The sequence below is a fragment of the Oncorhynchus mykiss genome, chromosome 17 (assembly GCF_013265735.2).
Source record: "Oncorhynchus mykiss isolate Arlee chromosome 17, USDA_OmykA_1.1, whole genome shotgun sequence".
Taxonomy (NCBI): Eukaryota; Metazoa; Chordata; class Actinopteri; order Salmoniformes; family Salmonidae; genus Oncorhynchus; species Oncorhynchus mykiss.
Genome location: NC_048581.1, coordinates 54,348,979 through 54,362,358, shown reverse-complemented (window position 1 = coordinate 54,362,358; position 13,380 = coordinate 54,348,979). Strand labels below are relative to the sequence as shown.

Genomic DNA, 13,380 nt, shown 5'->3' with positions numbered 1-13,380 from the left:
GGACCTTCAATGCTGCAGTAATTATTTGGTACCCTTCCCCAGATCTGTGCCTCGACACAATCCTGTCTCGGAGCTCTAGGGACAATTCCTTCAACCTCATGGCTTGGTTTTTGCTTTGACATGCACTGTCAACTGTGGGACCTTATATAGACAGGTGTGTGCTTTTACAAATCATGATCAATCAATTGAATTTACCACAGGTGGACTCCAATCAAGTTGTAGAAACATCTCAAGGATGATCAATGGAAACAGGATGCACCTGAACTCAATTTCGGGTCTCATAGCAAAGGGTCTGAATACTTACGTAAATATAGTATTTTTAATATACTTGCAAAAATTTTGAAAAACCCGCTATGTCATTATGGGGGTATTGTGTGTAGATTGCTGATTTGTTTTGTTAATCCATTTTAGAATAAGGCTGTAACATAACAAAATGTGGAAAAAGTCAAGGGGTCTGAATACTTTCCGAAGGCACTGTATTTCACATAGATACAATACATGGTCTTATTTGTTTATGATCACAATCTATTCCAAACAATGAAATATATGACATACTGTTCAAAACAAGTTGATTATTTGATAATATCATTTGAAATGAAATGATCTATAAAGACAGTATAATACTCTCACCACATACAGTAGCTTAGATATCTTTGGCTTTACCTTATTACAATATCATCCACCATATCTGTATGATAACCCTATGACACATGTAACAGCAGTTGAACTTTGCATTTGACTTGGACAGCAAAAATAAATAAATCATCCAAATTTGATTTGAATAGACTTTCTTCATTTTCATCACAAGGCAATATGTGATTGATACGGCATGAACAGGCTCACAGGGATTTGTAAATATTGGTCCTAAAAAAATAAAATAAAATAAAAACATAACTTCACTGATCAGTGTATATGGGATTCACCCATATACACTGATGGAATACACCATCTTTGCATGCTTTTTCCAAACCCAAGACGACGGAAAACCTGGTTTCCTGTGGGAAAAAGGTATTCTGACCTCAATTGGATCTCCCGGTTAATTAAGGTTAATTCATTAACCATAAATAGTACTGTGGTCAATGGTAGAAGTCGTAGGTCATAGGTAGGAGAGCAGGCCTACAGGGCAGTGGAGTGGCAGACCTCTCCCAGCTGATACTGTGCCTGTGGGGCAGGTAGACCCTGCTTGTCCTGGCCCCTGTAGTTGAGCTTGTGGAACTCGTTGGCGATGGCTGAGAGGGTCTTCCCTTTGGTCTCAGGCAGAACCAGGCCCACGAACAGAGCAGACAGGAAACAGACAGCAGCAAATGGGACGAAGCAGAACTCACCCAGCTCACTCTGCAGAGAGAAAGAACAACAAAAATGAGTCTGTGTGTGTGTTTGTATGCGTTTGTGTGTGTGTGTGTGTGAGGAGGGCGGGGGGGGGGGGGGGGGGGGGGGGGGGGTCGTTCTGCCAATTACTTGCCTTTTGAGTATTGGATTTTGTTAAAATTTTCAACTTAATAAAAACATGTTTTCCCATCTCAAGAGATTCAGTTACAAAATGACTATAGTAAGTGCCTACTAAAGTAACAGGGTTGACCGTAACAGGGTTGACCGTAACAGGGTTGACGACTTCATCTTAAATCATACATAAATCCCCTTGTGACAGGGGGAATGGAAGCTTGTTGTGTGCAACAGAGAGGGGCAATTGAATGCAAGCTTCACCCAAATGTTTTTATTGTTAAAACATTTCTGTCTTGTCTATTGTATTTATTGTTAACAGGGTTAATTTATAGATTTTTCCATGTGGTCTATTTGAAACGGCACTTATTTGATATAACAAGCTTTTAAAATGCAATATTTTTGCACAATTTCTACTTCTATCAAAGTGACGCAAAAGGCACTCGTTTAGTAGAATGACCCTGTGTTTGTGTGAGCGTTTTTATTTATTTAACCAGTGAAGTCAGTTAAAAACAAATTCTTATTTACAATGACGGCCTACCCCAGCCAAACCCTAACCCGGACGACGCTGGGCCAATTGTGTGCCGCCCTAAGGAACTCCCAATCACGGCCGGTTGTGATACAGCCTGGAATCGAACCAGGGTCTGTAGTGACGTCTCTAGCACTGAGATGCAGTGCCTTAGACCGCTGCGCCACTCGGGAGCCGTTTGTGTGTGTGTGTTTTTCACCCACCACCAGGAACGGAAAGATCATCCCCATAATGAAAAGGTTGATCCACATCATTGAGCCAGCTATCATGTAGGCTGCTGGACGGGCAGTCTGGCTAAAGATCTCTGTAGGGAGGACCCCTGTCACTCCAGCTGTAGGCAAAGATAAACACAGACCTTACCAATACCGATCAATAATGAGATGAGTGTACTTTATTCATCCCCAAGGAAAAATACATTTGTCATCCTTACAGCCATAATTGAAATGAAATGAAATCACAGTTTATTTGCACAGACCCTTATATATGATCTACAGATGCTCAAACTATCAACAAACTGTCAGCTGCAGCTCTGTTGGATACTCTGTAGTGTGTAGGATAAAATACTCAAATGCCAATGTAATTCCCTTCAATATTAGCTAGTATTTCTAACTGACTGGTCTAATAATATTAACGCTAAATATTAATATTAAAGCTATTGAAAGGAAGAGACTGGCTCACCTGGGCCCATGCCAAAGCTGAGTATATAGGTGAAGATACAGGCCATACTCAAGTAGGGCATCCACTCCACCTTGTGCTGTTACAGTAAAACAAAGAACTTAGTTATCAAGTCAAAAATAGATGATTTAACAAGTTTATTTGTATTTTATTTTTTATTTCACCTTTATTTAACCAGGTAGGTTAGTTGAGAACAAGTTCTCATTTACAACTGCGACCTGGCCAAATTAAAGCAAAGCAGTTCGACACATACAACAACACAGAGTTACACATGGAATAAACAAACATACAGTCAATAATACAGTAGAAAAAGTATATATGCAGTGTGTGCAAATGAGGTGGGATAAGGTAGGTGAGGCAATAAATAGGCCATAGTGGTGAAGTAATTACAATATAGCAATTAAACACTGGAATGGTAGATGTGCAGAAGATGAATGTGCAAGTAGAGATACTGGGGTGCAAAGGAGCAAGATAGGAGTAGGGGTAGCCAGGTGGAAAGCATGGCCAGCTGTAGAAAAATACTTATTGAAATTCTCAATTATAGTGGATTTATCGGTGGTGACAGTGTTTCCTAGCAGTGCAGTGGGCAGCTGGGAGGAGGTGGTCAGATTCTCCATGAACTTTACAGTGTCCCATAACTTTTTGATTTTGTGCTACAGGATGCAAATTTCTGCTTGAAAAAGCTAGCCTTAGCTTTCCTAACTGCCTGTGTATATTGGTTCCTAACTTCCCTGAAAGGTTGCATATCACGGGGGCTATTCGATGCTAACGCCAAGTTAAAATATATATATAAAAAATAAAGTAATTTTCCTGACAACTCAGTTCTATCTTGCTGAATCAATATCAGTAAAATTGAAAACATCTGACTTTCTTGCAGACCAAAGGCTGAGGACCAAAAATAATTGAGCTAAATCGATATTAATTCAAATGAGCACCACATAATACCACTGATTGAGTGGGCTTTTTAAGAGTGTCCTGTCGCCTTACAGATTTAGAATCTGAATTGAGCCAGTTTGCTACAGCAGGGAAATAATACTGCAGCAAGAGGAAATGTGAATTATGATGTGGATTATCATTTTTTGTAGGGATTTGATACATTTTCCATTAGGGCAAATCAAGCCTGACCTTTTAACGTGGAAATTACAAACTCTCGAAGCCTTTTTAAACCTTTGAATACACTACAAGTTTGCATTTTCTGCCATGCAGAAAAATTCTCAGCAACAGAAGAGTGATCAAATTAAGATCCTACAACTGTACCTGACTACACCTATCCAACCACCCACTGCACCGACACATGCAAAGCACAACGTAGAATCACCCCTCCTAGTGGATAGAGTGATGTGTTGTCACAACATGAAGAGGAACAGGGGGTTCAAAAGGGTATGTTTACTTTTCTGCCTGGTACACAGCAACCCAAGCGTGACTGCGACGCAGATGCACCATGTCAGACTGCTGTCCTTCCATTAGGATGAGTACGTTCGCACTTCAGAAGTTATAGAGTCCCAAAGGTTAATAAAACCAATGAGATTAGAGACTAGGACATGACTAGGACATGGCATTTCAGCCACGTATCTCCATCATCTAGTTTCAGATCACCTTTTGATTTCCACTCGCACTTTTATCTTCTTACATTGACAGGGGAAGAGGATGACATAAGAAGATAGAATACCTCAAAACACAGAGCTATAGTGAAGACAATGGCCCAGACCGTCATTAAAACGTAGCCTCCCATCAAAAGAATCTTCCTGCCCTGTCGCTCAATCAGCAGGTTCTGAGGAGGATGCAAACATTACAATGTATATTAAAATCATGTCATTTTCAGCCCTGAGGTTAGCAGTAGACGCAAAAGAGAGATGTTTCATCTTCTTTTACGTCTCTGGTTACCCTGAGGTGAGCATTTTTTTTTTTGTTGCCTTGTGTGAAAATACATTCTAAAAAAAAATTTATAATCCAAACAGAATGCCTAGAAAAGCACTTTAACAGCTCTCAGAATGCAGGAACAATTTTAAAATGTAACTTTTCTTACAGAGCAACTTTTTCAAAGGTCTGGATTAAGGATTTAACAAGAACAAGAATAAGAGAGAGAGAGAGAGAGAGAGAGAGAGAGAGACAGGGGTAAAACAATCCCTACTTGCCTCTGGGGTGGTTAGTTAGTTACCAATAGTTACACAACAGCCACATTATTACTCAGGAATACTCACACATATTATACAGGCTGTGAATTCACATGTACCCGTGCATATGGTGATATACTGGATCATATCCGGAGAGATCCCGGACTCTTTAAACACATAGTATGCATAGAAGTAGATCTGTTGGAGTGAAAAAGAGAACATCACATACACTGTACATACAGTAAGCATCCTGACAGAGTACAGTGGCTGCTGTTTCAGTTATGATGATTTTTGAATAAAACGATGCTTTTTCTATCGTTTTTCATAAAGTGAGTCCCGTCCTGATCATGTACTGACAGAGTACTGACAGACTGACTGAGCATTTCAAATCATTACATCGAATGACCGAATTGAAATTGTGTTGTTGATAAGCTGATTCAGCCGCAAAGCGTTTAGCATATTACTGCTCTAATACCCAGTCAGCTCTCTCCCTAAGGCTTCCAGCTGCCAGCCCCCTGGTCTAAATAATCCCCTGAAGAAAGAAAGGTACTGTAATTACACAGTCGTCAGTTAGGGACTGTGAGATGTAGCATGAAGGCAACTAGGAGACTGCCGCAGCACTATTAACTTGGCATGGCCTTGGACTGACTACACCGCTTCATTAAACCCTATCTGAAATACAAAACAACACGCTCCCTTTCAAATAATCGTTTGGTGTCTCACATTGGGATTCGCTGGATAAGCAAATCACTACAGAAGGTCCAATCTCACGATGTTTGTCGCAGAGAGACAGGTCACGTAGTGAATGAGGAGAGACCCTACTCATTATAAGTTGCCACGGACCCGCCCTCTGGTCATTCTCCCCCTCTAAGCTCTCCTCAGCACGACTTGATCCCTGTCTCCCTGCTTAACTGTTCTCCAATGAACCGTGAGCTTTACGCTGCCGAACGTAGGACCTCAGCTTCTCGTCTCTAGTTTTGAGTACTGTCCAAAAGTTAAGTTTTTGCTTTGAGTAGAATACTTGCTCCAAGTATCCGGTGGTAGCTAGCGTCACACGCCTAGTTACTGCAGGTAGCCTACTGGTTAGAGCGTTGGGCCAATAACCGAAAGGTTGCTGGATCAAATCCCCGAGCTGACAAGGCAAAAATCTGTCTTTCTGCCCATGAGCAAGGTAAGGTTCCCCGGGTGTCAAAGACATGGATGTCGATTAAGGCAGCCCCCCGCACCCCCACTGTTCCTCGGGTGTCAAAGACATGGATGTCGATTAAGGCAGCCCCCCACACCTCTCTGATTCAGAGGGGTTGGGTTAAATGCGGAAGATACATGTCAGTTGTACAACTGACTAGGTATCCCCCTTTCCTTTTCCTTACTGAGACTTGGTTAGCTCACGCTGCAAAGCTAAGCTACTTGGTTAGCTCGCTGAAAATCCAGCTCACCTCTACTAGGTCTTCATACCTGCCCAAATGGTAGAATTGCTAGCTTCCTCCTCTCGTCCAGCAAAACCTATGTCCATGCTCACTAACCCCGAGTCCTGTGTGCGTGCATTGTAAGGAGTTGCCAAGGACGAAAACTATGTAGAGCATCCCCTCTCCAGGGCTCCTCACAGCCCCAACAAAGTCCCGCCCGCTGATTCCCTTGGGGGGAAGAAGGGGCGACCGACCTAGGGTTCTAGTAGCTGAGGTAAGAAGACACATTTTCAATCCCCACCCAGTGTCTCAACACTTCCCTTTGTAATAAAAGTCTCTGTTGCATCCAAGCGTCTTGGTAAGTTAAAAAATACAATAAAAGGGCAACTCCCCATTGCGCCGCCAGAGAGTGAGTCATCAACTCGTCACAAGAGCAGAGAACTGGCGTGCATGCATATTCCAGCCCTGGGTCATGTCCACAGTTACAGAGGGGTACAGACTGCAGTTTGCTACGAAACCACTCGCTTTCAATGGAATTCTGGCAAGTGGCGACTCAGCTTGCATACTAGAGCAGGACGTCTCCTCTCTATAGAGCAAATGGGCAATCAGAGCTATAACGGCGGCAGAGTGCCAACTCGGCTGCTACTGCCTGTACTTATTGGGGGGGGGGGGGGGGGGGGGGGTGCCCACACATATAATAGGATACCTGGGTGTCAGACTGGATTCTCTCTCATTCCGGGCTACACTATCAGATGGACAGGGTGTGGGGGGGGTGGGCGCAGTTCACAAAGATAAGAGTGGTTAAACAGGTTGTGGTCCCCACAGCTCCGCCCTGCTCACATAAACTACCCTGAAACTGATGACACAGTGTTCCTATCTCCGAAACACTTTCTGCCTTCTCTTTCCAAATTGTTACATCCTAGTCAGGACAGACAATACCACTGTGCTAGCATACATCAAAACGCCAGTATGGCCCTCACTCTCTGCAGCTGTACAGGTTCCTTTTTCAAATATTATTATGTGGAGCAGCGCACACCTCTTCTCAGTGGAGAACCAGATCTGTGAGAGATACGTTGGAGCCAGTGTAGATCTCTTGCCGTTGCACAAAAGACGCACACTGCCCTCTGTTCTTTGCGCTGGCAGGAGACGCACCACCAGGGGTGGACGCGCTGGCACACCCCTTATCCCAGCGAATCCCAATGTGAGACACCCCACTCTATTATCAGAGACGTGGCGTTACTAAAGTAACCTTAAGTTATGTACTCCTCCCTAACTCCCGCAGCATTACAACTGTAAAGTACAACCACATGTCATCATCACCAGCATGCATTTTTAACAAGGAAATGTAAACCCGTCTACGCACAGTATGAAATATTGATAGCTGATATCACATTTCTAATCAAGTTTGCTGTGAGAAGGAGGGGTCAGCAACACTGTGGCCAAAATTGTGTCTGAGCTGGGTATGTTCTACTGTCAGAACAATGGTGTTCTTTAGAGGTAGGTAACTTTGATCCTAGAGAGAGAGTTCTCAGTCAGAAACCCCAGGACCAGAGAGAACCAAAACCCTGCTTACTCAAAACCAAACATCTGAGAAACCCAGTAACTGTGGGGAGAAACCATACTTACAATAACAATAGAAGTCTGCTGGCAGGAGTCTGCTTGTTACATCATTTGTAAGAGGGTCAATTAATAATAAAAGGACATTGCATCATCATTCACCACAGATATTATTTGTGATTTTATGCGACACATGTGGCCTACTTAATCCACTAGAAATTAAGTTCCCTGTTGAAAAACACAGTTATTTAAAATTCTACGTTTTAGTTCTAATTCACAAGTTTTTGTAGTAACTCACGGAGTCGTTGCCACAGAGTTGCATGGCGCTGCTGAGAGTGATGATAGAGATCACCTGCCAGCGCACATTACGGTCAGCGAACAGCTCCCAGGGTCTGCTGGGCCTCAGGCCTTTAGCCTCAGCCTGCTCCTGGAGGATCTCATCCAGCTCTGATCTCTGGACCTCACAGCCACGCAGACGCCTCAGAGCTAACACACGCACGGCACACACAGACACATACACGTGGACGGGCAAAATGGATTTCGGAAATTCAAATGATTGCAAAGTACACAGATGCACATATAAGATTTAAAGACTACCCCTCCCTGCTGACGCAGAGGCGGCACAATGAACATCCACAGAACCTGCTCATGCTTTTACTGTATATCTCCCTAACTCACATACAAGAGGAACAGAACAACGTGGACCATGATTTGGCTCTCCCCCTACCTACCATTGATACAGGCTTCCTTGTCCCCCCGGTCTATGAGGAGGTATCGAGGGCTTTCTGGGAACCAGGGGAGAGTGAGGAGCTGGATGAGGCCTGGGATGGCATTACTGGCCAGTAGGTATTGCCAACAGGGCTCACTGCCCAAGATCTCCCTGGAAACATGACACCATCAAATGAAATACTGACTTAATTAAAACAAAGTTTACAACTGCAATTATTTCCCCAAACAAATCACACAATCCATTGTAGTGCTAGATTTATGTGTAAGTAACACTAAATTGCAGGCTTATTTGGTAGCCTCTGAATGCTCTGCTTGGATGTTTGTCTTATGTGTCGGTGTGTTGTATGTTGCCTACCTGAGGCCCACGACCTGTCCTAACACCACTCCAAACGCTGTGAAGATGGCTGACGACAAGGAAGCAGCCCCTCGCAGGTGCTTGGGAGCACTCTCACCAAAATACATGGGTTGCACATTCATACTGATCCCTGTGAAAGGAGTGGATCATTTCTCTACTGTCTGTGGTTTCAGTTTCTTGCATCAAACATAATACTGTAATTGTACAGCTGCTTGTCTTATCTATATCTACACTTTACATGTCATTGACATTTAAAGACCTAAGACAGCAACAAACATACAACCAGTATTACACTTTTTTTCTCTATACACAACGTACAAGTAATGCAGTCAGTTGCACAATGAGCATGGTTTGATGACATGAGAACCCCCATTTGAGAACCCTCTGGTTGAATATACAGTAGATACCAGCATTGATTCCAACCAGGACCCTGGAGATGATGATCATCTCAAAAGACTTGGCAGCTCTGCTGGTCAACGCTAGGAGTGAACTCAGCATCAAGAAGATATTATTCAACAGCATAGTCTTCTTCCTGTGGGAGCAACACAAGGGGTTTAGAGTAGAGTAGAATATAGTGGAGTAGTGTAGAGTAGAGTCGAATTTAGTAGAATAGAGTGGAGACGAGTAGATTTAGTAGAGTATTGTAGAGTAGAATTTAGTAGAGTAGAGTACAGTAGAGCAGAATAGAGTAGAGACAAGTAGAATAGAGTAGAGATGAGTAGAGTAGAATTTAGTAGAGTATTATAGAGTAAAATAAAGTAGAGTAGAGACAAGTAGAGTAGAATAGAGTGGAGACGAGTAGAATAGAGTGAAGACGAGTAGAGTAGAATTTAGTAGAGAAGTGGAGTGTAGAGTAAAGTAGAATATAGTAGAGCAGTGTAGAGTATAGTACAATTTAATAGAGTAGTGTAGAGTAGAATTTAGTAGTGTAGTGTAGAGTATAATAGAATAGAGTGGAGACATGTAGAGTTGAGTGGAATTGAGTATAGTAGAATAGAGTGGAGATTAATAAAGTAGTGGAGACTAGTAGAGTAGAATACAGTGGAGAAGAATAGAGTAAAGTGGAGATGAATACAGTAGAGTAGAGTGGAGACTAGTAGAGTAGAATATAGTGGAGACGAGTAGATCCAAGTAAATCTTGAGTATCAATTAACTTATACTGTAGTAATGATGTTATAATTACGTTTATGCAAATACTACTATCTGTCCAGATATCATATATGCCCTGGCGCCAGCCTGCAAGGTTCAGTGTGCTCTTTCAGCCTTGAGAAACATAAACACCACCACATTGTTCATTAACTGACTCCACTGCCTTGCTGTCTTCAGAGACACTGTGTCTATGCTCTCTTTGATGCAACCCCCTTCTACATCTGACCCATAAACAGATGAAAATCTTCTCATCAGTCACTAAACATTTCTCTTTGAGACATTATATCACTGATAGATCCCGGGTAATATTGAATTCTAAAGCACATAAGTGAGCTTTTCAGTGAGGGCCTTGACATTGCCTTGACATTGATGACATTACCTTCCAAAGGTTATGATCATGGATCCAGATATACAATAATACATTATTACCTTCCAAAGGTTATGCTCATGGGTCCAGCTATAAGAGCTCCGGCCAGCCCTCCCAGGGAGTAGATGGACACAATGCAAGTCCAGACCAGAGTGACCTGGTAGTTCTTCAGCTGCACGTCCCAGCGCTCCCGAAATGTCTCGTTAACAAAGTTCTGAATGAACTGAAAGGAAAGGTCAAGTGTGGTCAAATACACTCAAGTGAGCATGTGCACACACACATACATACACATACACACACGCATACATACACATACACACATACACACACACACACACACACACACACACTTACACACACACACACACAGATTGTATTTGTTTATTTGGATACCCATTAGCTTTAGAAGAAGCAGCAGGTACCCTTCTTGGGGTCCAAAAACACACACACACACACACACAGGTGTGTCAAAATAACCTTACTATGGTGGGTGCGTTCATTATGGCAAGGTTGTAGCCATACTGAAGAGTGCCTCCAATGGCACATGACGTCACCATTAACATCAAGTTTAGATCATTGCCCTGTCAGTACAAACAAGTATTAATAAAAAAGAAACAACAATGATAGGTTGTTCACTTTAATAAATATTGGAGATTTACAATAGTGCACAGTACTTAGCCACAGAGTATTGATTTACATAAGATAATTAGGAGAAACACTGTGTTATGCCCCCAGTCCTATGTTTTCAGGTACTATTCGAAAAATAGGCAATGGGAACAGTGCACGAAAAGAAGAACATGCCAAAAGTCAGAATAGTCTGACTAAATGGATAAATGTCAATAAACAACAACAAAAAACACGTTCACATCACATATTACATTTTTCTAATGTATTTTTGTGACTATCATTATTTTCACATGGGGGGAAAAGTGCATTTTGCTAAAATAAGTTTAACGCGACACCAAACTACATTACACGGTCCATAAAAAAATATATAGCCTATCACGAAATAAAAACAAAATTACTGTACCTTTTTATCCACTCCAACATGCGACATAGCGAATCGAAAATTATATTTTGTATTTTTAAGTAGAAATATAACAGCAGACCTATTCAAGTCTTTGCAAAATCCTTGAATCATACAGGTTGCCAGGACGCAGAGCGCAGGACTGTGGACATCACCGAACTCCCCAACCCCAACCTTCTGAAATACTGTATAAGTACAGTATCCACTCCCCCTGCACGTGTGTGTGTCACGTTTCGTGTGACACCCAACTCCTGTTATGTTAAGGCAATGTTTAACCACTATATGAACTGTCAGATATAACGTTGACCTTCACGTGGGTGTTATCCTACTGTAGGTCTCATACAATACGTTGTTATTCTCTATACAATACCTCAGATATGGAATATGGATCGCCTCCCACTGGGCAGAGACGTAAATTCAACGTGTACTCCACGCTGGTTCAACTGACGTGGAAACAACGTTGAATAAACCATTGTGTGCCCAGTGGGCTGTTGCCTCAGATCAAATATGTAATGGCACTAGGCTAATCACCGGTCACCTCGCTCGAGTCATTTACCTATACTGTGGAATTTGTCTCATATCGTTCTCACAACATTGCGGAATCATAAGCCTACCAAATGTTTGTATAGCAGTTTATTATTATATGCAACGCATGTGCAGAATATCTGCCCAGTCTTTCTGGAAATCAACTTTCAGGCGGTGTCGCGACAACGAACATTACAGGTGCGTGCAGCTTGCTCTAGTCCAGTCGCCAACGTCCGATAAGTCATGCTTCCTGTCGATTTACAAATGCTGGACCATGTCTGGAGTCATGCTCAAACCAGACCTATAGCCTATACTCTCATTATGGGGCTGCATCTTTACTTCAAACGCACGCCCTTGCGAAAATGTCCAATTGACATCAATTTATGACATGGTTGATGTTTGTGTAGCCTGTACGTCACCAAATGGAATTGAGGCATATACTATCATCATTCGTCATTGGCTACCATGATCAGCCTCTTCAAATGTCGCTGTCTAGCCAGCAGATGGTGCTGCATTGTAAGCCTATAAATTACTGCATAGGATGAGTCTTCAATACAATACTTCCAAAGCACAACACAGTTCTAAAATACCAGGGTGGGTTTCACCAACATACCCTTACATGAATTAACACTTAAACTGTGTTAAATCAAGGTTTATCTATTGATCATGTTGCACAAAACTTTAAATCTAGTATGAAATTAGTCATAGTTAGATGTAACCCATAATCTAATTGTAAGTTTAATTTTCACTATGATTGTTTGTTGTCACTCTTGGCCACTATAGTGTACAATTTATTCTTGCCTGCCTTGAACACATTCAACTTTTAATTGATTAGTCCATCATGGACGGAATGGGTTTTTAGATGTTCTCTCATTAACTTCCTGGTGGTAAATTAATGTACACTTTATATACAAAAGTATGTGGACACCCCAGCCGCACCCATTGCTGACAGGTGCATAAAATCGAGCAAAAGAGAACCATTGCGCTCTCCTAAAAGCTTGGCTCGTGCATAAAAGCCACACATTTAGAAAAATGAAGAGTTGTAAATGGGTTTGCTGTCAAAAATATGTTGCCTAAAATGTACTTCATTATTCAATGCATAATTTTTTTTTACTGCATCAGGGATAGTGTACACAGACTGTTTTGGCTTTACAGCCTTCTTCAGTCTACACACACAGCCATGCAATCTCCATAGACAAACACTGGAAGTAGAATGGCCTTACTGAAGAGCTCAGTGACTTTCAATGTGGCACTGTCATAGGATGCCACCTTTCCAACAAGTCAGTTCATCACATTTTTGCCCTATTAGAGCTGCCCTGGTCAACTATAAGTGCTGTTATTGTGAAGTGGAAATGTCTAGGAGCAACAATGGCTCATTCGTGAAGTGGTAGGCCACACAAGCTCCCAGAACGGGACCACCGAGTGCTGAAGCACGTAGCGCATAAAAATGGTCTGACCTTGGTTGCAACACTCACTACCAAGTTCCAATCCACCTCTGGAAGCAACG

The 13,380-nt window shown here is 42.2% G+C and overlaps 1 protein-coding gene across 1 annotated transcript; it reads right to left on the bottom strand.

Moving 5' to 3' along the window:
- Window positions 1–572: 572 nt before the first annotated feature.
- On the bottom strand, window positions 573–11,514 carry slc2a11a (solute carrier family 2 member 11a). The gene is made up of 12 exons (XM_036950146.1): window positions 11,352–11,514; window positions 10,804–10,902; window positions 10,384–10,544; window positions 9,213–9,337; window positions 8,806–8,935; window positions 8,453–8,601; window positions 8,020–8,207; window positions 4,846–4,956; window positions 4,314–4,415; window positions 2,648–2,723; window positions 2,173–2,300; window positions 573–1,335 (listed from the first exon to the last, which is right to left on the bottom strand). Exons 1-12 carry the CDS (start codon window positions 11,460–11,462, stop codon window positions 1,117–1,119), a joined length of 1,599 nt encoding a protein of 532 aa, XP_036806041.1. The 5' UTR covers window positions 11,463–11,514; the 3' UTR covers window positions 573–1,116.
- Between the last annotated feature and the right edge of the window lie 1,866 nt (window positions 11,515–13,380).